The following is a 25682-nucleotide window of genomic DNA, read 5'->3' as shown; positions in this document are numbered from 1 at the left end:
AGTTGCCCAACTAAGAGATGGTGGACTGATTGGCTTTGTGTGTCAACTTGACACAAGCTAGAGTCATCAGAGGAAGGAGCCTCAGTTAAGGAAATGCCTCCTTGAGATCCATCTGTAAGGTATTTTCTCAATTACTGATCAATGGGGAAGGCCCAATCCATGATGGGTTGTGCTATTCCTGGGCTGTTGGTCTGGGGTTCTATAAGAATGCAAGTTGAGCAAGCCATGAGGAGCAAGCCAGTAAGCAGCTCCCCTCCGTGGCCTCTGCATCAGCTTCTGCCTCCAGGATCCTGCCCGGTTTAGTTCCTGTCCTGACTTCCTTGGTGATGAACAGCAATGCTGAAGTGTGAGCCAAATCAACCCTTTCCTCCCCAACTTGCTTTTTGGTCATGGTGTGTCATCACAGCAATAGAAACCCTACCTAAGACAGACAGTGTTCTGAATGAGATGCAGGCAAGATCTGGAACAGCCATACTGAGCTAAGTGTGTGTACTGAACGTATGTGTTAGAGGGAGTAGCTGTGTGGCTTGATTGGAAACAGATACCAAAAGGAGATTGTAGCGTGAATCCTAATTGGTCTTAATAATAAAAACCCAGGGCCAGATATCAGGGTATATCAGAGAGACAAAGGAGCAAGCCACAGCTACCGCTAACCTTGACAACTCCTCAGTATGAAAGGGGTGAGCTCCTGTCTCCTCCTGCCTTATATTCCTCTCTGCCCAGCCATCTTGCTTCCTGTCTCCACCTCCCTACCCTAGTGCTGAGATTAAAGGCATGAGATCCCAAGTGCTGGCTGCTGGGATTAAATGTGAGCGCCACCACTGCCTGGCCTCTGTGGCTGACTTGTGGCTAGCTCCGCACTCTGATCTCCAGGGAAGCTTTTTTTTTTTTTTTGGTTTTTCAGGACAGGGTTTCTCTGAGTAGTTTTGGTGCCTGTCCTGGATCTTGCTCTGTAGACCAGTTGGGATGTACAGAGTTTATTTCATCACACAACCCTTAGATCACATTCCTTTCCTGAGGGAAGTCAGCGCACCAGCTCAACACAGGAGCTGAAGCAGAAGCCATGCTTCACTCAGCTTGCTGTTTTCTTTTTTTTTTAATTTCTTCTTTTTTCCTTTAAATTTTTGAAACATTTTCTCTGTATAACAGCCCTAGTTGTCCTGAACTCACTCTGTAGACCAGGCTGGCCTCGAACTCAGAGATCTGCCTGCCTCTGCCTCCCGAGTGCTGGGATTAAAGGCTGGGATTAAAGGCGTGGGCCACCACCGCCTGGCCTAGCTTGCTTTTTTCATACAACTCAGAACCACCTTCCCAGGGGTCCTCTGGGTCCTCCCATATCACTCCTGAATCAAGAAAACATCCCCACAGGCTTGCCCACACGGCAATCTAATGAGGTATTTTCTCAGTTGAGGTTCACTCTTCCCAGATGACTAGATTGTATCAAGGTAACCAAAACCTAACCAGCATACACAAGGTCTTATGTGTTGAGCTGAGAAAGACTTTGAATTTTCATCTCTACCTCCTGAGTGCTGGTGCACCACCACGCCCAGTTCACTGTACCAACTGGGCGTCAAGTCCCGCCCCTATCATAAACAAGGGGTAGGAGGGTACACACATAACAGTTTGCATGTGGCTTCAGGGGACCTCTTTCCACCATGTGGGTCCTGGGGATTCATCCCAGGTCACCAGGATGGGTGACAAGTGTCTTGACTCACTGATTCATCTCACCTCATTACATAATAGGACTATGTAGACCAGGCTGGCCTCACTTTCCTCCACCCTCCTGCCTCTGCCTCCTGTGCGCTGACCATCCCCGACTAAACAAAAAAATTGTGCCCATTTTGGGGAGAGCATACAGGATGAAGCCTGGGGGTGGCACCCACAAACAGACTCTACCACCTCATGGACCCTAAACAGATTAAGCGGACCCAGAGGAAAGAGCAACAGTGGATCACGTTTTCCGGAGTTACAAACGGACGAGAGGGTGGAGTCTTCTGTTCCAATATCTCTGGGAATGACTCCGGTCACCCGCTCCTTCTTTACTGCCGGCAAACAAACCGCCCAACGCGGCGTGATGGGCTGGGGCAGGGTGATTGCTCCACGTCCGGGACCAGCCTGGACTACACGGCTGGGCAATGTCTCAATAAGTAAGGAAGTAAATAAGTAATAAATTGGGGGGAATGCAGGTCGGGTACGTATTAATGCCACAGGAGGACACAGAGCAGACGTGAGGCTGGAGCAGGCTGCGCATCATTGTGACGGTGGCGGGCGCGGGACCCAAGAGAAGACAGAAAGGATTCGGCTCAGTGACTGACAAGAAGTGAGGGGTAGACAGGGAGTCCTTCCGTCGACCCCTACCCTGCTATTTCGCCAAGCAGAAGGCAAAGAGCCCGTACCGCAAAGAACGTTCCCGGTGGTTTACCAAGGCTCGCTCCACCAGTGCGCATGCGCTCGCTCTGGCCTCGGCGAGCCTCCCAAGGCGTTCCACGCATGCGCGACCAGGGGGTTCATGGTAAGGGCTCCGCGGGCGCCTTCGAGCTGGTGTGCGCCTGCGCGGAGCCAGGAACCCGGGAGGGGCGGGTCTTGAGGGAGGCCGGCATTTGCATTTCTGGCGGGAAAGGCGCGTGTGAGCACGTCTCCCTCCGCGCCATTCGCAACCGCCGCTCGTCGGTGGCGGCCCTCAGCTCCCGGGAGGCCTGACGCCAGGTACGCCCTGCCTGTGGCCATGGCCAGGGGAGCCACGGCAGGGGCACTCCCCAAGTTATCGCCAGACGCCCCAGGAACTCCGCCGGCCAACTCCTTCCAAAACGCTCCAAGTTCTGACCAAATCCCCCCGAAATGTGTGAAATACTCTCTGGGAATTGTTTTGGTTTGGTTTGTTTTTTTGTTTTTTTTCAAGACAGGGCTTCTCCGTGTATCAGCTCTGGCTGTTCTGGAACTCACTTGGTAGCCCAGGCTGCCCTCGAACTCACAGAGATCCGCCTGCCTCTGCCTCCCGAGTGCTGGGATAAAGGCGTGCGCCACCACCCAGCGGAAATTTTTTGTTTGTGTTTTTTGTTTGTTTGTTTGTCGTGTCTCTCCCCTCAAGACAGGGTTTCTCTGTGTAGCCCTGGCAGTCCTGGAACTCGCTCTATAGCCCAGGCTGGCCTCGAACTCGGAGACCTGCCTGCCTCTGCCTCCCAAGTGCTGGGATTAAAGGCGTGTGCCACCACCGCCCAGCTCGGATGCTTTTTGTTGTTTGTTTTGTTTGTGGTTTTTGTTTGAGATAGATAGTGTTGCCCAGGATGGCTATGAACTTGTGACCCTCTTGCCTCAGTTTTTAGATTACAGCTCTCTCAAATATGCCCAGCTACATTCTTCCAGAAACTTTGAAACTTAACAGTTAGTTATATTGTGTTTCATTTTGTTTTTGCAGGGGCAGGTGTGTGTTTTTTGTTTTGAGACATAGTTTCTCTGAGTAGCTGTCCTAGAACTCACTCTGTAGTCCAGGCTGGCCTCCAATTTACAGAGATCTGCCTCTGCCTCCCGAGTGCTGGGATTAAAGGTGTATGCCATCACTACCAGGCTTTATTTTCGTTTTGTTTTGTTGTTTAGAAGATATATTAATTTTTATTTTGTGTATATGAGTGTTTTATCTGCATGTATGTATGTGCACCAGGTTCATGCCTGTGGAGACCAGAAAAGGTTGTTGGATCCCCTGGAACTGCAATTACAGAAGGTTGTGAGATGCCATGTGGGTGGTGGGAATGGACCCCAGGTCTTCTGGAAGAGCAACCCTTAGTCCTCTTAATCACTAAGCTGCCTCTCCAGGGGCTCTGGGTTGGTTTTTGAGACAGGGCCTCATTAAGTTGTCCAGGCTGTGCTCAAAATTGGATCCTGATGCCTCAACCTCCTGAGTGCTGGTCTCGCAAATGTAGGCCACCACTAGAATCCTCGAGATATCCCTTCAGATTTCTTCCTCAAAACGTGTCAGAGGCTTTCACTATGGAATCCTGGTGGGAATTCTGTATTCAAGTCCTGCCTCACGCTCTAGAAATCTGTACTAGAGCCTCTGCAAGTTCTGCTGGGGACCTTGAAATCTAGTGACACCCCAGAAATGTGGCCCTTGAGTTCTAGTTCAGGGACCCCTCAAGACTTCCTCTTAGGAAACGAGGACCCACCCATGTCCAAGGCCCCTCAGATACCCACCAGAAACTTGATGTCCCTAGTTCACAAGTTTGTCCCCAAACTCTGGTAGAGGTCAAGAGATCCTTTCCCCTTGCCCCTTTTCTTCCTGCTGTGTTCCTGGAAGTCTCTGGAAACATGTGCCTTCTGAAAGCCTCTGGGCTGGACAGCAGGAGGATCTCTACAAGCTGAAGACCAGCCTGGTCTCCACAGATTCAGAAGGCCCTCTGAAGCTACGTAATAAGACTCTGTCTCCAAAAGCCAAATAATAATAATGTCTCCAGGCACGAGCAGCTAGTGGAATACAGGCAAGGCAGTGTTGGCTGCATTTCATGAGAAAAGGGAGGCAAGCAGGTGGGAACCCGGACCCCCCTGACCCTTGCCCCAGGTGCCTTCTCGGCCTCAGAGGCACTGCTGCCTAGCTCCTGGGCAGTAACTCCTGATGCCTCCTTTTCTCTTGAAAGTGACTCTTATTTTTGTTTTCTTTTGTTTGTTTGTCTGTTTGTTTGTTTGTTTTCAAGACAGGGTCTCTCTGTGCAGCCCTGGCTGTCCTGGACTTGCTCTGTAGACCAGGCTGGCCTCAAACTTATAGAGATCTACCTGTCTCCAAGTGCTGGGAGGCAGAGGCAGGCGGATCTCTGTGATTTCAGGCCAGCCTGGTCTACAGAGCAAGATCCAGGAAAGGTGCAAAGCTACACAGAGAAACCCTGTCTGGGGGGCGGGGAGTGCTGGATTAAAGGTAGGCGCCGCCGCCACTGCCACCACCACCACCACCACCTGGCAAAAGTGGCCCTTCTTTTGACTGACCTGGCTGTAATCGCGGTAGCACCATCAGGGTGCAGAGGAGGGAGGTCCAGGTCCATAAGGGCCTGTGAGAACCCAGGGCGCAGCAGGCGGGGTGTGTGTGTGTGTGTGTGTGTGTGTGAGATATGCTGAGTTCCCATGGCCATGGACTTGGAGATTACTGATGGAGAGGAAAAATGGTTCAGTGGTTAAGAACACTTGCTCTGTGTCACCTTGGTGGCTCATGCCTCTAATCCCAGCACTCTGGAGCAGGTGGATCTGAGTTCAAAGCTGGGCTCGTCTTCATGGCAAATTCCAGGCCAGTGAGGGCTATAAAGAGAGACCTTATTAGTTTCATTCCCAGAACCCACATGGCAGCTCACAGCTATTTGTTCCAGTTCCAAGAGATCTGATGCCTCCAAAGGTATCAGACGCACATGTAGTAAATACACGTGCAGACAAAACACTCACATATAAAATAAAAATAAACCTAAAGGGGAAAAAAGGCAAGGAAGTAGTCCTGGTGATGCACATTCCTGTGGAGGCAAACAGATCACAAATTCAAGGTCAACCTGGCCATCTTCGGGTGGTTTTGTTTCAAAATCAAAAGGCTAGAGTGCAGCTTAGCAGTGAATTTACTTACAGCTTAGCACATGTCTGGAATTTACTAGTGAGGGACTGGGGTGGTTCAGCAGTAGAGCACTTCCCTAGCATCACCAGTGGGAGAGTGACCGTGTGGCTCAGTGATGGAAGCCCGTGGAAGCGGGAGGGCTAGCTGAGAGCGGTTCAGGAGGCCGCAGTCCAATTACGGGTGGACGGGCAGGCTCGGGCCAGTGTGGGAGCCTGCTCAGCTGGGTATTCGGCCCCAGAACGAGCGAGAGATGTGTCCAGACGACAAGAGTCACAAAGGCAAGGAGAGTCCCAGAGGGACGGGACGGCAGCAGGCGCAGCAGGCACTCTTCAAAGCAGTGCAGGTTAGAGCTGCTAGGAGACTTGTTACGGTTTGGGGAGAGAAAGCAGCCGGCCCAGGCCGCCCCGTGCCTCTGCTACTGGACCCAAGCAGCCTTGCCCCAAGGAGATGGGAAACCGTGGCCAGGCAGGTAAGGCAGGCTGTGGGGAAGGCAGAAGAGCACAAGGTGGAGTCACAGGGATGGTGACTTGGTAGGCTGTCGGGGAAGAGAGGTGGCCACAAGCCCTGGAGCGGCAGGTGACCCCACCTTCTTGCCTCCCCCTTTGATCTTCTGCCTGCTCTTTAGTCCTCAGGTTGCCATCCCATACCTCAAATCCATAAAACCCGGTTGGAGTTGGGATGGGGCTGGCGAACAGGTTCTGAGAACCCCGAGGGCCTGGGGCAGAGATGGAGCAGTTAGAATGTGGCTAGTCTGAGGGAGCCATCACTGTGTTTGTCCTTCCAGGAGCTATCTGGACAGACTGTCCCTTTCCCAGCCCTCCTAGCAGTGGACGGAAGGTGAGAGCTTCACCAGCAGCAACAGAGAAGCAGGAGTGGTCCATGGAGCTGCCAGAGGACCCAGCTAGTGCCTCTGCTGCACACAGTAGGTGTCTGCCTGAAGAGGAGGAGGAGGAGGGAGCCGTGGGTCAGGCTGGGAGCGGGAGAGGTGGCCAGGCAGGGTGGGCAGAAGCAGATGGTGGTGGATGAGTGTCAGCTGTGGGCTTGCCGCGTGTCTGTCCCCATGTCCTCCTCTCTGGCGGGCTGTTGGAGACTCTGCACACGGTAACATCCACACCTCCACACCTCTTCCCACTAACTGCCTGTGTTCAGCTCGTGGCCAGTGATAGCTCTTACTGTGGGGAAAACAGGTGCCCTGGCCCTCTCCCTTCCTGATGCACTTCTCCTCCCAACACTGGCATCTGTCTGTCTGTCTGTCACCTGCTTAGTGTAAGACTCAGCATGGCTCCACAGACCCTATTCCACTCTTGCTGCTGCCCCCGGTGTGTGTGTGTGTGTGTGTGTGTGTGTGTGTGTACACGCACGCGCATGCAAATATATATAGTCTTACAGTGCAGGAGACGGAATCCAGGGCTTTGTGTGTGCTAAGCAACCAATCACCACTGAGCTGTGTTCCCATCTCCGGGTTTTGTTTTTTGAGACAAGGCCTGGCTCTGAACTTTCACTCCTCCCACCTCTGCTTCTCAAGTGCTGAGATTACATGTGTGCTCCAGCATGCCCAGCTCACATATGTAACTTTTCATTTTTTAAAAGGGTAAAGCTGACAAGGGGGTCATACCTGTAGTCCTGGAACTGAGGCGCTAAGGCAAGAAGATAGAAAGTTCAAGGCCAAATCAGTCAGGTGATCCGAATGGTATTGACTGATTTAACTCTGTACGCATACAGACTGTTTTCTACGTTAAGCAGCATAAAAACATGCTGAGTTATTCCTGTGTTTTCAGACATCTTTGAGAGCTAGTGTGTGGTGCTTCAGACTAACATCTTGGCCTATTCAAGTGCAGTCAGCCTCTGCCTCAGCAGCGCCTGCTTCACTGTGGAAGCTCGGTGCCTGTGGGCAGATGTAGACACGTAGGTGTGGGAGCCAGCCCACAGCAGCTCAGGGAGGAAGATACTGGCTAACCAACTATCTTCTGGGGGCCAGCCTCCCTCTCTGTCTCGGACCGCTGTTTTCTTCTCTGCCTGTCTCTTTCTCTGCCCTGTCTCAGCAACTCTGTTCCCTAAGCATCCATCTCTCTCCTTCCTCTACTCTGCCCTCCCTCACCTCTGACTTCTCCCTCCATCTCCTGAGGATGTGCTAGCAGGGAGAGCCGGTCTAATCAAGAAGCTCCTGCCTCTAACAGACAGTGGGGTCATTTGTAGGAGTGTCCTGCCTTCCAGGCTCCTGGATGTTCCCAGCTTGGCCCAAGCCTGAGGTCTGCACTTCAGCCTCGGCAGTAACTTCTATAAATAGGAGGGTTTTACAGGCAGACAGACACAGCATGCCAGGACTAGAAGGCTGCCTGGCTTGGAGGAATGACTGCCATCTAAACCTTGCCTGCACCAGCAGAGGGCGTGCGGCCACCAGGAACTATGACCATCTCCGAGTCAACTCCTGAGGCTGCCGTAGGAAAGAGAACTCACCCACAGGAAAAGCCAGGGTTGAAAGACGGGGGTAGCAAAGGGGAGAGAGAAGGAACAGGATGGAGAATGGGAGTATCGGGGACACAGGACAGAGGCTAGACATGTGAGAGAGGTTGGGAAGACGTGGAAGAAAGATCCCGAAGGAAAAGTAGAACTGGGCAGTGGTGGCGCACACCTTTAATCCTAGCAGAGGCAGGTGGATCTCCGTGAGTTCAAGGCCAGCCTGATCTACACAGTGAATTCCAGGACAGCTAGGGCTACACAGAGAAACCCTGTCAAAATAACAAAGAAGAAAAGGAAAACCAAAGGCAGAGCTGGGGAGTGAAGGAGGAAGGAGAGGGCAGAAAGGCGTCTCTCTTGGGAAGGGACTATGTAGCAGTGGCCTTACTGGGCCACAGAGTCCTCCTTTGTAACGCAGGAGGATAAAGAGCAGTAGACCAGCCGGAGTCCACCTCTCCTAACCAACCTGGGCCCCAGGGCCCTCACACGGGAGCAAGAACGGTCCAGGCCACTGGTGAGCTAAGTCAGGGAAGTGTCAGAGTGAGAAAGGGACTCCTGGGCTAGAAGCAACTGTGGCCGCTGCTGCCGCTGCTGCTGCTGCTGCTGCTGCCGCCGCCGCCGCCGCCGCCGCCGCCGCCGCCGCCGCCGCCGCCGCCGCAGACTCACCTGTAGGAACAGCAGCTGCGGTGGTCTGATGCTCCATAAGTGCCAAGCAGAGGCCCACCCACATTTTATCCCATTCTTCTCTAGGAGAGAGGTAGCTTTCCTTAGGACACTGCTGAGGCTCAGAGGTTGAGTCCTGGCTTGCTGATACCGGTGTGGGGCAGGTTGTTCACTTCATGCCCAGCTCAGACTCTAACCCTGCAGCCATGTGCAGTGGCATTCATCTCAGCAAGCCAGGCCAATGAGAGGTGTGAAGGCCACCTCTAGCTTGGAGAGGCTCTATGGCATGGAGATTATTGAGTGCCTGCTGTATTCAGGCAGTGTGAATATAGCCGAAGACCAAAAGATCCCAGAAGACAGGCACATAGGCACAATACACAGTGGATCTGAGCCAGGTGAGAGCTGCCCTACACACACACACACACACCACACACACACACACACACACACACACACACACACACACACACACCACGTGTATATATGCGTATACATAAACACATACATAGACACGTATGCATACACATATCGCACTGCACTACGTATTGCACTACACAGTACACACACACACTGAACATATCACACATGCACACACACTCACACCCCCATACGCATGCATGCACACCCATCTTCACACATGGGGGCAGAGCAGCCCTCTCAGTCCTCTTGAGGGGGGATTTCACTGGCATGGAAACAGACCTCCCAAAGAAGGTCTGCTGTGGTGCTGTGGTGCTGCTGACTCAGCCCCCTGCTGCCCCTGCTTAGACGGTCCCCTCCCTCCTCTTCCTCTTGGTGCTGGCCTGTGCTCCTCCAGCTCTGATGACGCCATGCTGGGGATGGAGAGATGAGACCTGCTCCCCCGGGAACTGGGGGGAGGCTGCAGCGGGCGGGCGGGATCGATGTAGGCTGCCCACGCCGTATCGGATTGTTCCTTGCTCCTGGGCCACCTTCATCCTGGCTCTTCCCAGAATCCTCTTCTCTGCTTTTCTCAAGCCTGGTGCCCTCTGCCTGTAGTCTGGGAGGTTGGAGAAAGGAGGAGGTGAGGGTCACCTCATTAAGGCCTCCTGAGCCGAGCCCGCTGGATAGGAACCTCAGACAGCAGGGGCACTCCCTGGCCTGAGAGGTGGGCCCCACCTGGGAGCAGTGACTCAAAACCCTCAGGTTGCCACCTGACTGGAAGCCTCCTGCCGTCCTTCACTAGTCCCAACCACAAAGAGCTCTAAGTAAATTAGCCCCCACCTCAGCAGGGACTGGATTTGAGGCAGCAAGGTCCTGGTGCCCCTCACACAGGGCGGGCCCTCCTTTCTCCACAGTGTACCTCTGGGAGCAGCCTGAGGAACTGAATCCAGGACCACTGCTCAGCCTAGAGGAACAGATTCTTAACTCTACATTTGAAGCCTGTGACCCTCACAAGACAGGTGGGGGCTGGGCTAGGGCCCCCTCAGGGGTCCTCCAGGGACAGGAAAATGGCGTGGGGGTGGGGATGGAGGAGGAGGGGCGTGAGGCCCTGGAGGGAGTTAGCCTCTGGCCTGGTACAGCAGTGGGTACTGCCCTGGCTCATCTCTTTGGTTCACTCTGAGATGGACTGAAAATCTGACTCCAGGGAGGACCTTGCCCAGGTCCTCTGCATGCTGTGGGGCAGGCATGTCACCAACCCATGGATGACAGGCAACTGTTCCCAAGCCATTGTCCAGTCCAGTCTTCCCCACCATGCTCTGCCCCAGGCACTGTGGCTGTAGCCCACCTCCTGGCCTACCTGGAGGCCGTGACAGGACAGGGCCCCCAGGACGTGCGCCTCCAAACACTGGCCCGAAGCTTGGACCCTTCCGGGGAGGGCGCTGGAGCCACCGTGGAGCTGGGCACCTTTCTGGTGGTCATGCGGGACTGGATTGCCGCCTGTCAGTTGCATGGGTGAGTCCTGCACCAGCAGCCGCCCACCTGGGAGCTAGGCCCAGGAACTCCATGTGGTTGGCTTGAGGCTAAGGAGGGACCGGGAAAAGATAGGGCGGGGTAAAGGGTCCGAGGACCAAATGCCTCCGACGTGGTGCAAGGGACATGGTGCAGGGACCGGGAGGCAGAACTAGAGGGGCTGGCCATGGGAAGGGCTGCTCTTCCCAGCCCAGGCCCTGCCAGCTGGCCTGGCCCTGCGCCCCTAGAACCACACCCCCGACTGCCGTCCCTCCGCCCCCCAGACCCCTGCAGACACAGGCCCTGGCTGCAGGGGACCTGAGCCTCTTGCCTTTGATACAGGGGATTAGAGCAGGCAGAGGAGACCGCCTTCGGGGGAGCCCTGGCTTCTCCACACCTGCCATCTGGTGAGCCTATTTATAGAAGCAGCCGGGGTGGCAGGGGTCAGCGGGGGTTAGCAGGGACCTCTCATCTACCCGCTCCACACAGCAAGGGCTGAAGAGACAACTGCGCCTTGGCTAGGCCTGCAGCTGTGCTGGCTTTTTGGGACAGTCCCTCCTCCTGGACTTTGGGGTGAGGTTTCCCATCCCTCCTCCCAGCTCCAGCCCTAGTGTAGAGGCTGAGAGAGAGACTGCTGCTTCCTGGCTCTGTTGAAATCTTCCCATGGCACAGGCAGTCTTGGCCTGCCGGGCTCCTCTCGGCCCTGCCCCCTACACACCTCACACCTGCTTACTGCGCCTTGAGAACAGGCATCTGCCCGGCTCTCTCCCAGCCCTGTGCCCGAGTGCTGGGTGCCCAGGACCTCACACCGCAGAGGTGTACCACTAGAAAGTGACCATAAGAACCCACACTGAAGCTCTCTTGGCATTCTCTTCTTTATATTTGTTTTGGTTTCAGGCTGGGTTTGTTGTTGTTGTTTGCTTTCTTTTTTTTTTCTTTCTTTTGTTTCTTTTTTTGTTTGTTTGTTTTGTTTTGTTTTTTTGAAACAGGGTTTCTCTGTGTAGCCCTGGCTGTCCTGGAACTCACTCTGTAGACCAGACTGGCCTCTAACTCACAGAGATCCACCTGCCTCTGCTTCCCAGCTGCTGGGATTAAAGGTGTGCGCCACCTCACCCAGCTCTTGGCATTCCCTTGAACCTTGAGGCCTCTTTAATCTTGGGGGCCAGGGAGGACTGTGAGCAGCAGAGGGTGGCAAGGTCACGTAGGGGAAGACAGAGAAAGGAGGCAGAGGCTGGGGAGTGCCCAGGGAGAGAGGAAGGTAGTGGGCGGGTGGATGCGGTGGAAACAGTCTGCCTGGCTGAACTCCAGCAATGACAGACCGGTGGTGATGAGGGCCTAAGACTCGGGGAAAGCTGGGACAGGACGGGGGCTTGGGGGAGTGGGGGAACCCTGGTGACTTGTTCTGAAGACCTGGCTGAGCTCCAGATAAGCATGAGCAAGCAGCCTATGTATGTAATAAGAGTAATTCAGCCCAGGGAACCCCAAAGCTACACATGGAAAAACTGGGAGGCTAGAGTCCTGGAACAATCCCAGGGTCCTTGGACACCCCAACTTTTAAAGTCACCAAAGAGTTCAGCCTTCTTTTGTTTGTCCCTTTCCAGCATGCCCAGAAGCTGAGGAGCCAGCCAACTTAGAGAGCTTTGGAGGAGAAGACCCCAGGCCTGAGGGGTGCCTGTCTTCCCGACCCCTATCCCACTCCATTTTCTCCAGCCTGTCTGGGGCCTGGGAGTGGGGAGATGGATGTTCTTTGGCTCAGGGGAGCCTGGAGTTTGATTCTGATTTGTCTTAGAGGAACCCTTTCCCCAGCTGCCGGCCCTGCTCTACCTAGGACGCTGGGGGAGGTGGAGCAGGGCAGGGGGGGTGACAGGCCCCTGCTGCCCTCAGGCCCGCCACAGCAGAGCTGCTGAGCAGCCTAGAGGACCTGGAGCTCAGCAACCGGCGCCTGGCTGGCGAGAACGCCAAGCTGCAGCACAGCGTGGAGACTGCTGAGGAGGGTTCGGCACGCCTAGGGGCCGAGATCGCAGCCCTGCGCAAGCAGCTGCGGAGGTGAGTGCCTGGGTCTCCCTTCTGCCCGGCTGGCCGCAGGCACAGGCAGGCACAGGCAGGCACCCTACTGCCCAGGCCGCAGGCACAGGCAGGCACAGGCAGGCACAGGCAGGCACCCTACTGCCCAGGCCTGCCTTCCACTTCCTTCTATCTGGGTCTTGTCTTCTGGCCTTTGGGTTCAGTCTGACTGACTCCTTCCAGTTTTTGCTCTCGTTCTCTTCCTCTACCCCTTTCTGTCTTTGCTGTGTGCCCTGTGCTTCCTTCCTCGGGTGAGACGTGAACACTGTCTCCCTCCCACACCGCATGCCCCTGCCCCCTTCTCTCCGATCCTTGTGGCCCTTGGCCTAGCTTACGTATGGTCATAGTCCCCCTCATAGTCCAGGATGTTTTGCTCTACTTCTCTGCCTGCCTCTTCTCACATCTGTGCCACCCATCAGCACCCAGCAGGCCCTGCAGGCGGCCAAGGCTTTGGATGAGGAGCTAGAGGACCTGAAGACTCTGGCCAAGAGCCTGGAAGAGCAGAATCGCAGCCTAATGGCCCAGGCACGGCACACAGTGAGTGCTGGCAGGGCATATATGGCTGCAGCAAAAGGGCAGAGGTGAAGGGGCAAAGGTTACCTGACTTCCAGGTCCCGTTCACCCCACACTCCCTCATCCCTCATAAGCCCTCCTCAGCCCAGCTCTCCAGTGACAGAGGCCCTGACTGAATTCCTGGGTCAGGGAGGGTGATGGGGCAGGGACTGGAACCGATTCTGTCCTCTCTCGGCTGGGCCAGGAGAAGGAGCAGCAGCACCTGGTGGCTGAGGTGGAGACGTTACAGGAGGAGGTAAGCTGAGGCCTACTCACCTTTAAGATTCCTGCCCCTGTCTTGCCCGCCAAGGGGGCCCAGCATCCCACAGGCTGTAGTAGCCCCTGGGTTCATGTTGAGGCCTGGCCAGTCCTTCCCTTGTGTGCATTGTGGTACCCTCACCATCAGGGGAGCCAGCCAGTGGCTGCACCTCACAGGGTAGTGTGAGGTTTAAACCAGATGTTTAGAAAGTTCCTAACTCAAGGGAGGATAGATAGAGTGTGCACAGTAAAATCCAGCAAGCTGGCATAGTGCTCCGTGCCTGCCATCCCAGCACCCGGGAGTCTGAACAAAACACCACGCATCATTCTTTATATCAGTGTGTTGTGTGTGGCTTTGATCCCGGGCAATGCAGATGAAACTACAAAAACTTGTAAAAGTCACCTCCAGGAGCAGTCACAGACTTCAGGCCTGTAACTCTCCCTTCCTTCTAAGCTTTCCTTTCTGCTTTCATTTTGGTGGTGCTGGAGCTCTGGGCCTTGGGCATGCTGGGCAAGCAGCCATCAGGCCTGGGTGTTCTTCCGGAGCCAGCAGGAGTCTGCACAGTTGGGTTGTGATAATAGCGAAGGAACGGTGTTTAGTTGAGGCTAGCCCTACACTCCAGACCTATTTAAGTCCCTGTTCACTTGGAGTTGTTGTCCACATTGAAATCCATCAAGTGTTAATGATATCCACACCACCCCTCCTCCCTCAAGGTGGCAGATCAGTTGCAGACCCATGACGGGTTCACATCCCAGGCAGCATTGGTCCTCTGCTGTCCTTACAGACAGACAACCTTTGTTCCCTCTACTTGCCTTCAAATCTACGCTTCCTCTACCTGCTGGTGCCCGGATGCCTGTCTCCTCTCCTGGGCTTGGCTTTAGCTCAGCCTCCCGGGGTCAGCCAGGGATCGGGCTGCTTTCCTGTGAAGGCACACAGCTGCACCCGTGTGGTCTACCTCTGCTGCTCTGCAGCACTTCTGGGTGAGCTGGAGGGAAGCTGATTCAGAATCAGGTGTCCCATGGTTCCCAGGCTCCCCTCCTTGCCAGCCAGGGCACAGAGCTCTGACCGTTCTCTGGCTTTCCCACCCCAGCTTGAAGTTCTCTGCCTGTGGGTCCCCAGCTCCTGTCCTGACTCTCTGCCCTGTGTCTGCACTGGGCCCTTTGCTGAGATCCTAAGTTTCTCTTCTTCACTGTTCTCTGGCTCCTTTGTGAACTGTTTCCCTTTCCAGGATAACGGGAGTCCCGTTGAAGCCTGCATTCAGTCAGGGAAAGACCTTGTAGAATCTCTAAAGAATGTATTGCATGTCTAGGAGTGTTTTGCTTGTATGCATGGCTGTGCACCATGTGAGTGCTTAGTTCCAGTGGAGACCAGAAGAGGGCATGGGATCATTTGGAACTGGAGTTACGATGGTTGTGAGCCACCATGTGATTACTGGGAATTGAACCTGGGTCCTCTGGAAGAACAGCCAGTGCTCTTAACTACTGAGCCATCTCTCCAGCCCCCAGACATTTTCTTTCTTTCTTTCTTTCTTTCTTTCTTTCTTTCTTTCTTTCTTTCTTTCTTTCTTTCTTTCTTTCTTTTTTTTTTTAAGAATGAAGGAGATCAGCCAGGCGGCGGCAGTGGCGGTGGCGTACGCCTTTAATCCCAGCAGAGGCAATTGGTCTCTGTGAGTTCCAGGCCAGCCTGGTCTACAGAGCGAGATCCAGGACAGGCACCAAAACTACACAGAGAAACCCTGTCTCAAAAAAACCAAAATAAATAAATAAATAAAATAAAAAATAAAAAGAATGAAGGAGATCTAATCCCAGCACTTGGGATTAGAGGCAGACGCAGAGGTGGGCAGATCTCTGTGAGTTCAAGGCTAGCCTGGTCTAAATAGTGAGTTCCAGGACAACCAGAGTTATGTAGAGAGACCCTGTTGTCAAAGGGGGACAGAAAGTGAAGGAGACCTCTCCCTGGGGCCCTCGCTCGTCACAGCTCCCAGGCACCCAGCTAGGATGGTTCTCCTGCTCCCTGATTCTGCAGTACCAGTGGGCTACAACATGGCCGCTCCAGGGGAACACGGGCCGGTTCTGCCCAGAGCAGTTGCTGGTCTCTGGATTATCTGATGGTTCTTTTCTTTTAATTCTATTGATTGATTGATTGATTGATTGATTGATATATATGAGTGCTCTGCCTGCATGTATGCCTGCAGGCCAGAAGAGAGCATTAGATCGCATTATAGATGGCTGTGAGCAACCATGTGGGTGCTGGGAATTGAACTCAAGACCTCTGGAAGAGCAGCCAGTGCTCTTAACTGCTGAGCCGTCTCTCCAGCCCTGGAACCCAGAGTCTTGCATGTGTTAAGCAAGCAACACTGAGCCACATCCTCAGCCCTGGGTTGTTTGGTTGGTTTTTTTTTTTTTGTTTTTTTTTTTTGTTTTTGTTTTGTTTTGTTTTTTGTTGGGTTTTTGAGACAGGGTTTCTCTGTGTAGTTTTGGAGTCTGTCCTGGATCTCGCTGTGTAGACCAGACTGGCCTGGAACTCACAGAGATGTGCCTGCTTCTGCCTTCCGAGTGCTGGGATTAAAGGCGTGTGTCAGCCGACGGTGGTGGCGCACGCCTTTAATCCCAGCACTCGGGAGGCTGAGCCAGGAGGATCTCTGTGAGTTCGAGGCCAGCCTGGACTACCAAGTGAGTTCCAGGAAAGGTGCAAAGCTACACAGAGAAACCCTGTCTTGAAAAACCAAAAAAAAAAAAAAAAAGGCGTGTGTCACCAGCTGCCCTAGGTTTTTTTGTAACAGGGTCTCACTGAGTAGTACATAGGCTGGCTTTGAACTCTTAGTTCTTCTGCCTTAGCCAGGTGAGGTCGGGACTGCAGGCAAGCTCCTCCATATCCAGTCTCTTGGCAGCTTCTTCTCCTGCTTGTGGCCTCATAGTCACAGATGGCTCAAGGCAGGTGGGGGGGCACTACCCCCCATACACATACTCCTGCCTCTCTCTGCGTCATTCCAACAGCCATCTCCACCACATCATTGGCTGGGGAGGATCCCTTCACCACAGCTGCAAGGGAGCCTGGGAGGATGTCTCACCTTCGGCCTGGAGCCCAGCCAGCCAGCCAGGATGGCTGCTGGGGTAGCTGCTCCTTCAGCAGTCAGGTTTCCTTGTCCCCGCCCCCAGGGCATGGAATGCAGCCGCAGGAGTCAGTCCCAGGAACAGACCACCACACCCCTGCCTCCTGTCCCAGGCCCCAGGCCCTGCAGAGGAACTTTAGGCTCCATAACTGGAGCTATTTTCAGCTGCTTGCTGGCCTTCTGCAGCTACCCACTGAGATCTAGAAATTGAGATCTCAGGTTACAGCAGGGCCTGGTAGAGTAATGGGACACTCAGCCTCCAAAGGTCTGGCTGCTGGCTGAATCCCAAAACCCCACAGCTGGTGCTTCTGCGGGAGGCTGCAGGGTGCTTTCGGGTCCCACCAGGTAGACAGGTGTTGACACAGCACTCCCAGCTGCCCTTCCTCTGCCCTTCACCCAGCAGCAACCCAGGCTGCCGAGGTGAGAGAGGCACTGATAAGCTGGAGCAGGAGCAAGGCCGGAGACCAGGAGAGCCGGCCTCTGTCTCCTGGGGCTCTGGAGAAGGATGAGGTGTGCTAGACTCCAGGTGCCTGGAACATTGGACTTCGAATTTATTCTTTTTTTTTTTTTAATTGTCTAGACAAAGTTTCTCCATATAACAGTCCTGGTTGTCCTGGAACTCACTCTGTAGATAGATCAGTCTGCCCCGAAACGCACAGAGATCCCCCCCTGTGCTGGGATTAAAGGCATGTGCCACTGCCGCCCAGCTGAATTGTCATATTCTTTTGTTTTTGATTTTTGAGACGGTCTTGTTATGTAGCCCAAGCTGGCCTGGTACTTAAAGCAATCCTCCTATCTCAACTTCCCTGGTGCCGAGATGATAGATGTCCTTCCTCACACCCAGCTTTGGGTCACTTTATTCTTAGGTCACACTGGGCAGCTGTTGTGGATGAGTTTTCCCGACCTCACTGCCTCCCCTTGGAAGGTTCAGCCCAGGCACCACCTCTGCATCAAGCCTGCAGCTGCCCCACCGTCCAGCTTGGGCCTCCTCAGCAAGCCTTGGGCTGAGCATTATCTGCTTCTCCCTTGTCTCTGCTTCTGGCCCTGTGCACCTTGTGGCTAGAGTGCCACCACTTCTCACATGTCTTTTTGTCACCCAGGGCTTCATCTGGCCCCCCAGAAGAGGTTAAGTATTAGAGGTGGGGCTGGGCATCACACAGGTTATGGTTTTGCCAAAGGAAATAAGTTGTGAGTAGGTAAATACTAGGGTTGTTCCAGGGAAAACGAGAGATCTGATTTAAAATGACTGAGTTAGACAGGAAAGCAAAAGATATGGAGAAAAGAAGAAACCAAAACATAATTATTGCAGCTGGGCATGATTAGATGAAGCAGGAGGATTACAAGTTCAAAGCCAGCCCAAGCTATATATTGATATTGTGCGTGCCTCTGTGTGTGTGTGTGTATGTGTTCTGGGCTCATTATACATTGTTTTAGTTTTGTATGTTAGGAAACATGAGTTTCTTTAAGCATCTATAACCATTCATCTCTAACATTTCTATCTGGTACATGCCAGGCCTTGCTGACTGCTCTAAGTGTCTGTATTCATTAACATTCCCTGGACTGTGTTAACATCAGAGCCCTGTGATCTGGAACAAATTACTCAATCCCTCTCTGCCTGAGTTGCCTTTGTCTTTAAAAGATGGGAAAAGATATGCAGTCTCACATGCAAAGTGCTCGGAAGTTATTATTCACTTATTTAACTCACAGGGACCCCAAGAAATCCTGTTATCACCTTAGCAGTGGGAAAACCCCTTACGGAGAAATTGCAGCTGAGGTCTCCACAGGGTGGTGGGGGAATAAAGGCTAGCTGAGGTGCACACGGCAGTGAGTGTCAGCCGTTAGCATTAGTACTGTCGACTGGTGAACAAGGCTGTTCCTCCCTCCAGAACGGGAAGCTGCTAGCAGAGCGAGATGGCGTGAAGAGGCGGAGTGAGGAGCTGGCCACAGAGAAAGATGCTTTGAAGGTGCAGCGTTTGTCTAGGCCTGAGGACTGCTCACCTCCCCGCATGCATCCAAGTCAGCAGCTGCTGAGAACAGGCTCCGGCATCAGAATCCACAGGCCTTTGGGGCTGCTGGGCAGCTCAGCGGGAGTCCCCTTCAGAGCAGCTGACACCCACGGGTGTCACTGGAGGCTGAGGGGAGAATGGCCGGGACCTGGTGGGGGCAGTAGGAGGCTGAGGGGAGATGTGGGGGGTTGCTGGGAGGCTGGGTGGAGAGATGTATAGGCTCCTTCCTTGGCAGCGGCAGCTCTGTGAGTGCGAACAACTCATTTGCCAGCGTGAAGCAGTCCTCTCAGAGGTGAGGGCCGGGGAGGGGACAGACCTGCCCTTAGCATGCCTTCCCAGCCCTGCCTGCCTTGTGTGGCAGGAACCCACCCAGCTCTGAGCCCTGGGCAGGCAACCCAGACAGGCCGCCTCAGGTCACAGTGTGGCCTGCAGGGTCTGAAGTGTCTCTGCTCCAGGCTTTCCCAACTCAGCCAGCTCCCGCTTCAGCACCCTAAGACCTGAGTCTTGGGTGCTGACCCCTGGCTCTGTGTTCCCCAGCGTACTCGCCATGCAGAGAGTCTGGCCCAGACTCTGGAGGAGTACAGAACCACCACCCAGGTAACAAGTGCCCATCTGTATGGGTCTCAGCGTCCGCTGCTTCCCTCCCTGATAGACCTTTTCACTCTCGGCCCCCTCCTTCCTGGCTCTGCATCCCACAACACTCACCTCTCGGGAGCTCCGGTCCCCTCCCTGGGCGGTCCGTCTGGGTGGCTCCACCCTCTGTTTTCTGTGAGTCTGTCCACCTTAGAAGCGGCTCCCCTGCCTTTGTGATGTTCCTGGTTGTGCCTTATGCTCTGGGCTCCGGGGCTCTCTTAGTCTTTGTGAGTTTCTGCCACTGCTTCTTCATCCCGGGCCCTTGGCACTATGTGCCAGGGAAGAAAAGACCAGGGTATGTGGCTCTCTACCAGGGCCCACGCTCTGCCTTCCTTGCAGGAACTAAGGCAAGAAATCTCGCACCTGGAGGAGCAGTTGAGTCTGAGCCAGGAGGGTGCAGAGCAGTGAGTGGAGAGTCAGGAGGGGGCAGGGATGGGTCACAGGGGAGGGGATTAAGTGGGTGGTCAGGCATGAAAGGGGCAGAGGGGCTGGGCCACAGGGTGAAGTCTGCAGACTGGGGTCCAAAAGTGTGGCCTCCGTCTGTGTGGCCAGATTCCTGGAAGGGGCTGAGGCAGGACGAGGAGGCTGGATCATGGCGCCGCCCCCATCACTGGACTTGGAGATTCAGGCTATCCGGCAGGTATGCTCTGCCTCCATGGACTGTTGTGAGGACACCAGGGCAGAAACTCCACGTGTCCCTGTGTACACTCTCACTTCTTTGGCCCTCAGTCCCAGAGGTCTGGGTACTTGGTACTCGGTACTCCAGCTCACGCTGCTGCCAGAGCAGCATCTCCCCGTCACATGCTCTTCTCCAGCTTGCCCTGCCTCAGCACCAGCCCTGAAAACTCCCCTGTGGCCATGTTCCTTAACGTCTACCCATCTATGGTGCCATTACCTATTTCCTCCGCACTTGTCCCAGCCCCCCACCTGAGCCTCCCTCCACCTCAGTCCCACCTGGGGCCCCGCCTTGCTCTGGCCCTCCCAGGTTCAGATGCAGCGTCTCTTTCCAGGAGCAGGATGTGTCAGGTGCTGGCCTCTCCAGTCCTCTGTGTGGAGTGTGGCGGTGGGAGGGGGCCGAGTTTCCCGCTGAGGACCCCGAGAGGAGACAGGTGAGCCTCAGAAGTCCAGAGGCCCCCAAGAGGAGTTGGGACGCCACTGACCCTCAGCCCTCCTGCTGTGCCATCTGCTCCTTGAGCTTAACAGAGAGCCTGCTGAGTGCTAAGGGTGCAGCCCAGCCAGCAGGACACACCCTCGCCCTCAAGGGACGGGCAAACTCAAGCTGCCCTGGAGAAACCCTGCCATGAGTCCCTTATTTACAATTGTGCATATTGTAGAAGACATGAAGTGTCTTTAAGAAAAGCTGCTGGGCAGTGGTGGTGTATGCCCTTTAATCCCAGCCCTCAGGAGACAGAGGCAGGAGGATCTCTGGGTTGGAGGCCAGCCTGGTCTACATAGCAAATACCAGGACAGCCAGGGCAACATAGATACTTTCTCAAAAAAAGAAAAAAAAAAAAAATAGCCCAGCAGTGGTGGGGTGCACGCTTTTAATCCCAGGACTCAGGAGGCAGAGGCAGGAAGATCTCTGAGTTCGAGGCCAGCCTGGCCAACAGAACATGTTCCAGGTCAGCCAGAGCTACACAGAGAAACTCTGTCTCAAAAAACCAAAAAAAGAAAGAAAAAGAAACACTTAGTACTTAAATAAGTCTGAGCTGCACAGAGACCCTTTCTCAAAAAAGAGGGTGTGGGGCAGGCAGAAAGGCAAGCTTGGCAGCTTAGCGAGCTCACCATGGTGAGCGTCCCTCGTTCTGAGGACGGAACCTGAATCTGTACTATGTACGGCAAGTGCTCTGCCACTGAGCAGAAGTCCCAGTGTCCCCCTGCGCTGGCTCTGTACACAGCCGAGTCACCCAGTTCAGGTGGCAGCTGGCCTGGGACAGAGAGAGGTCTGTCTCAGCGGAGACAGCAAAGGGAAAGTGACCTTGCCTTAGGACCTGAGAAGCCTGGGGACAGAACCACACATGGTCTTAGCGCACACAGGGGACTTGGGTGAGGAGGGGACCAGGCAAAGGGGGTTGTGCCTGTCTCAGGCCGTGAGCAAGGATGGGCAGGGTAGGGACAGAAAGGAGGTGGGTGAGGTGACATCTTAGAGGACATCTAGGTGCACAAGCCTGGAGCTCACCAATTATTAGAAAGCTGTTGGGATGGGTGTGGCGACTCACACTGCAGTTCTAGAACTTGGAAGTCTGAAGCAGGAGACTTACCATGAATTTGAGGCCAGCCTGAGCCTCAAAAAAAGAAAAATATGGGGCAAGGTGGTCACACAGCTATATCTCAGCTCCCAGGAAGTAGAAGCAGGAAGAGTTCAAGGCCATCTTCTACTACATAGTGAGCTCATACCAGCTTGGGCAACACGAGACACTGTCTCAACAAAACAATAACAAAAAGTTAGTGGAGTTGGTAACTGAGGTCATAGGCACAAAGGAGACCTCTCTAGAGAATAGGCCCTGGCTCTGGGCTGAGACCCCCAGAGGGAAGTGGGGAGGAAGTACTGAGCCCCTCTTGGCACAGGCTGGTGGATGGGAGCATCCTGGGAACACTGATCTCCAGTCCTCAGAAGGAGCTAGATAGATCTACGTCACCGGGGTCCATGGCATACGTGGCTTTTCCTGGGTGCTGGGAGGGAACCCCACAGGAAGTTTAGAAGCTTGTGTCCCTGGGGCCATCCATTTGCGTCTGGCCCTCAGATAGAGGGTGCCTGGCTGGAGCTGGGTCAGAAGCTCAGAGAGAAGTTCCTGGTGCGAAGAGTTAAGGAGACCAAACCTTAATGTTCTGCAGAGAAACTTCCAGAGAGAGTCAGTGCCTGCCCTAGAAGGAACCCAAACGCCATCCTTAAGGTCAGTAGGTGACAGAGCCCTCCCCCATCACAGCAGTGTGGGTTCTGGCGGTTAGAGGGTACGGGCCGATGGCGTCCTGCCAGAGTCAACACACCTCTCCTTCATTCCTCAATCTTTGGCTGCCTCAGAACCCTGGGCCTGGCCCTGCCCTCAGCACATCCTGGCCCTGACAATTTTAAGAGGAGGTGGGCACCTGGACCCCAGGGTGTGGCTTTCAGGGGCTGTGGGGGGCACCCCAAGAACCAGGCTAGATGGTACAGGTTTGGAGTTGTTACCCCACAAGGAACCAGAGATGCAGGAACAAGGCTGGTAGGGCCTTGAGGGCTCTCAGCGAGGGAGACCCTGCAGGCTCCACAACTGATCTTGGGCACCCATTCCTTGAGGGGCTGGTGTGAGCCGCCATGGGTCCTGGAGTCCAGCTCTGTGACTGATGGGAGTGTGTTTTGAGGCCTTACTCAGGCTTTGAGTAAGGATGGAAAGCGCTGGATGTCTGGTCACAAGCACCCTCAGCTTCCTGTGCTGCCCCCTCCTACAGACCCTGCTGTCACAGCTAATGAGGCCCCTACACAACCTCTAATTGGACTTGCCTGGGCAGAGCTGAGATTGGGCTGCCTGGGTGCTCTGAGCAGTGTGACCTCCCACGTCATCAGGAGGGAGGGGGAAGGGTGGACTGCTACCAGAACATTTCAGGGTGGCACTCAGCCCACTCCGCTCTAGGAAGCAGAGGACTGGGGGACAAACACTGGCTCCCAAGATGGGATGGGGCTGGGGTTGACCTCAAGGGGCCCACGAGCATTTCAGGGGATCACACAGCAGTGTGCTGTGGGGCTGGGCTGGGAGCAGAGCATTTCAGGGGATCACACAGCAGTGTGCTGTGGGGCTGGGCTGGGAGCAGCTGTGTCCCGGCAGCTGCTGGCTCCATGGCGGCTGCAGGGCTAGATCCTGATCCTCAGGCACAGGCTGGGTCCCTGGGGAGCCATCAGCCTCTGGAGCTGGATACCAGGGCTTCCACCGCTGTGTCCCTGACACAGGCTTGGGGAAGCAGAGGCTAGCACACCTGGAGAAGGGGTTTGGACATGAGAGCCCAAACAGAGGTTTCAGGGCCGAGAGGGGAGGCGTGTTCCCAGTCTCTGACAGGACCTGAAAGACCAAGGCTAGGAAAATGTCACAGTACCCACCCCCACAGGGGTACCCAGAGTTCACATACCCTGGGGTCTCTGGTATGGGGGTAAAGCAGGGAGCCTTGTTTCTGCCTGGGAATCAGCTGGAAAGGGACAACTAGGAAGGTCTAGGTCAAGGGCTTCTGAGATTTTTTGGGGGGTCACAAACTCTAAGATTGGAATTTTTTAAATCTCTGAAAAGCATCCACAGGAGCCACCATCAGACCCTGAGGTCCACTGTGTCTGCAGCTTCTGGTGGGAACAGAGAAGTAGGGAGGTGGGGTGTCCAGTGACTTTGTTTGCTATAGGTTGTCCAGAAGCCAGGAAGAAGAGGAGGAAGAGGAGAGCTTGGTCCTGGTAGGCAAAACCTAGCACCCTTCAACCCCTAAAGCTGAGGAACGAATGCCAGCCCCTTCCCTCCAGCGTGAACTCCTCAAGAACAGACAGAAAAATCATTCGGTCAGGAGATAACAAGGCCCTCTGTGCAGCTAATGAGAGACGGGGGCGGGAGTGGAAAGGGGGGCGGCTGGAGACAATTGGCAGCCAGGATGTGCCCAGCCACATATATACAGGCTGCAGTCCTCACAGCCTGAGCCTGGAGCCTCACAGATATGGCTACACCTCCAACTGTATCACAAACTCCCACACGCTCCCACTCACCAAAGATCTAGTGGCCTCAATGATCTGGCCAAACTGTTTGGGTCTGGACTCCTCCACTCTTCTCTGTGGCGGGACAAAGTGGAGGTCTCAGCCCAGCTCCTCTCCAGGGAAGGCAAAGGAACTTGAGGAGTGCAGGACAGGCTCTGGAGCCCTCGCCCGCCTTGTCACGCTCCAGCCCCTTCACTGAGGAGGCCCAGCTCCTCCCCTCTGCTCTCAGATCAGGACCTAGCAGCTGGGAGTGGCATGCTGGCCCGTTTGTCATTGTCATGCTCGTATTTGGAGCAGATGTGGGCATGTGAAGCCCTGACTGGCACAGGGGTCCCAGAGAGACAGGAGTGGGAACAGGCTGCCAGAGCCTTCAGGAATTGGCTGGCGTATGTGCCCAGCACAGGAACCGGCACCTGTAAACCATTGCCCTTGGGCTGTAAACTGAGAGAATCGGGAGGTGAGAAGGAGCACTGCTAAAACTCTCGCCCTTACTGACCCTCAGCCAGCCCTGCGAAGGGACATGTCACCTCGAGTGTGTAGTCTGCATCGGGGTGCTGCCGAAAAACTGTGCAGATTGAGTGAGTGGGTGTGTTGTGTCCTTTCTCCTCCCAGGTTGACCCTTCCATCCCTCCGGGAACCCCTCACCATGAGCTTGCCCCAGGAAGCTCTCCTGAGAGGTAAAGGGACAGATGGGAACTGGAAAGAGATTTAGGACAGACCAGGCCGAGCAATAATGCCCTTCCCATCTGCCTTGCAGTTGTCACGATGTGCCCGAGGTTCAAGGAGCCCCCATGCCTGTGGTGGGAGAGCTGGTGCCAGTGGAGAGGGCCTGGGCCCAGCACTGCCTGCGCCCCCAGCACTCCCCGGGGCTCAGGTGTGCCCTCGGGGGTCTCCAGAAGTGGGTGGGGGCACATGTTGGTGAGACCAGTCTCCCTGGGGCCACCTTCAGTCTCTCCTGCCTCCCCTCCAGAGTCAGCCAGCACCCACTGGTCCCCACGCCCATCTTGGGCCTGCTGCTGCTGCTGCTGCTGTCCGTCCTGCTGCTGAGCCAGTCCCCGACGCCCTCCTTACCACAGCTGCAGCTCTACTACCTACAGCCCCCGCCGGTGTGAGCACCCTTCCCGGCAGACACCGCCCCATGCCACCACTGTGCCTCCTCTGCCACTGACTCAGAGCACTGGGCCCACATCCTCCAGCTGTTTCCATTGACCATGACCTCTCCTGGCTTTCTCCTGCTTTCTTAACAATAGCAAATCATGCAGTAATGACTTCAGCACAGGATGATTTCCTCACCAAACAAGTGCCAGGGAGCAGGGCAACTGGACCTCAGCTGAGTCACAGTGGGACCAAAGGTCCCTAGGCTTTCTCCATCCTCTGCGGTTTCGGAGGCTGCTAGTGCAGCATCCTCAGCACAGTGCAGGGCTGGGGGGAGCCGGCTGTCCCCGACTTGTCTCTGTGTGATAGACTGCTCCAGGGCAGGCGGTGGACTAGGGTGGGCCCCCTGCGCTGCCAGTGCACGGCTGGTCAGTCCGTTTCTGAGCAGGAGAGCCAGAGGCTTCGCTGACAGATCCTCATTGGCAGCTCCACAAAACATGGGGCCACACGGGACTGCTGGCTTGCAGACCTCTGATGCCTCGAGTTGCCAGAGTGCTGTGAAGGGGCCTCTGAACCGTAAGCACTTCACACTGGGATCGTGCTTCCAGGAACGCTAGCTGCACCCTCGGCCTCCCTCAGCTTTCCCTCATCAG

The 25682-nt window shown here is 54.9% G+C and overlaps 1 protein-coding gene across 3 annotated transcripts; it reads left to right on the top strand.

Moving 5' to 3' along the window:
• Positions 1 to 1788: 1788 nt before the first annotated feature.
• On the top strand, positions 1789 to 25202 carry Kash5 (KASH domain containing 5). Of its 3 annotated transcripts, none has more exons than XM_037200736.1 (20): positions 1789 to 2512; positions 6363 to 6500; positions 10012 to 10116; positions 10423 to 10609; positions 10949 to 11013; positions 12208 to 12274; positions 12491 to 12652; positions 13090 to 13207; positions 13428 to 13478; positions 18480 to 18557; positions 18835 to 18891; positions 19137 to 19196; positions 19572 to 19636; positions 19785 to 19872; positions 20243 to 20341; positions 22068 to 22126; positions 23595 to 23643; positions 24547 to 24611; positions 24692 to 24808; positions 24905 to 25202. In XM_037200736.1, the coding sequence occupies exons 1-20, from the start codon at positions 2446 to 2448 to the stop codon at positions 25044 to 25046; spliced, it is 1839 nt and encodes a 612-aa protein (XP_037056631.1). In that variant the 5' UTR covers positions 1789 to 2445; the 3' UTR covers positions 25047 to 25202. The 3 variants fall into 3 exon arrangements, with proteins under 3 accessions (XP_037056631.1, XP_037056634.1, XP_028717721.1); XM_028861888.2 differs by lacking the exon at positions 1789 to 2512 and adding an exon at positions 2580 to 2706; XM_037200739.1 differs by lacking the exon at positions 24692 to 24808.
• Positions 25203 to 25682: the final 480 nt, after the last annotated feature.

Source organism: Peromyscus leucopus, chromosome 1 (assembly GCF_004664715.2).
Source record: "Peromyscus leucopus breed LL Stock chromosome 1, UCI_PerLeu_2.1, whole genome shotgun sequence".
Taxonomy (NCBI): domain Eukaryota; kingdom Metazoa; phylum Chordata; class Mammalia; order Rodentia; family Cricetidae; genus Peromyscus; species Peromyscus leucopus.
This window is presented reverse-complemented; position numbering and strand designations above follow the sequence as displayed.

What these genes read in the sequence shown, in the direction of transcription:
- Kash5 (XM_037200736.1), top strand. Translation starts at nt 2,446, where the DNA reads ATGCGCTCGCTCTGGCCTCGGCGAGCCTCCCAAGGCGTTCCACGCATG. An exon ending in TAGTGCCTCTGCTGCACACA is followed by an intron (nt 6,501 to 10,011) that starts GTAGGTGTCTGC and finishes CTTTCTCCACAG; the next exon opens with TGTACCTCTGGGAGCAGCCT. An exon ending in TGGCCCAGGCACGGCACACA is followed by an intron (nt 13,208 to 13,427) that starts GTGAGTGCTGGC and finishes CGGCTGGGCCAG; the next exon opens with GAGAAGGAGCAGCAGCACCT.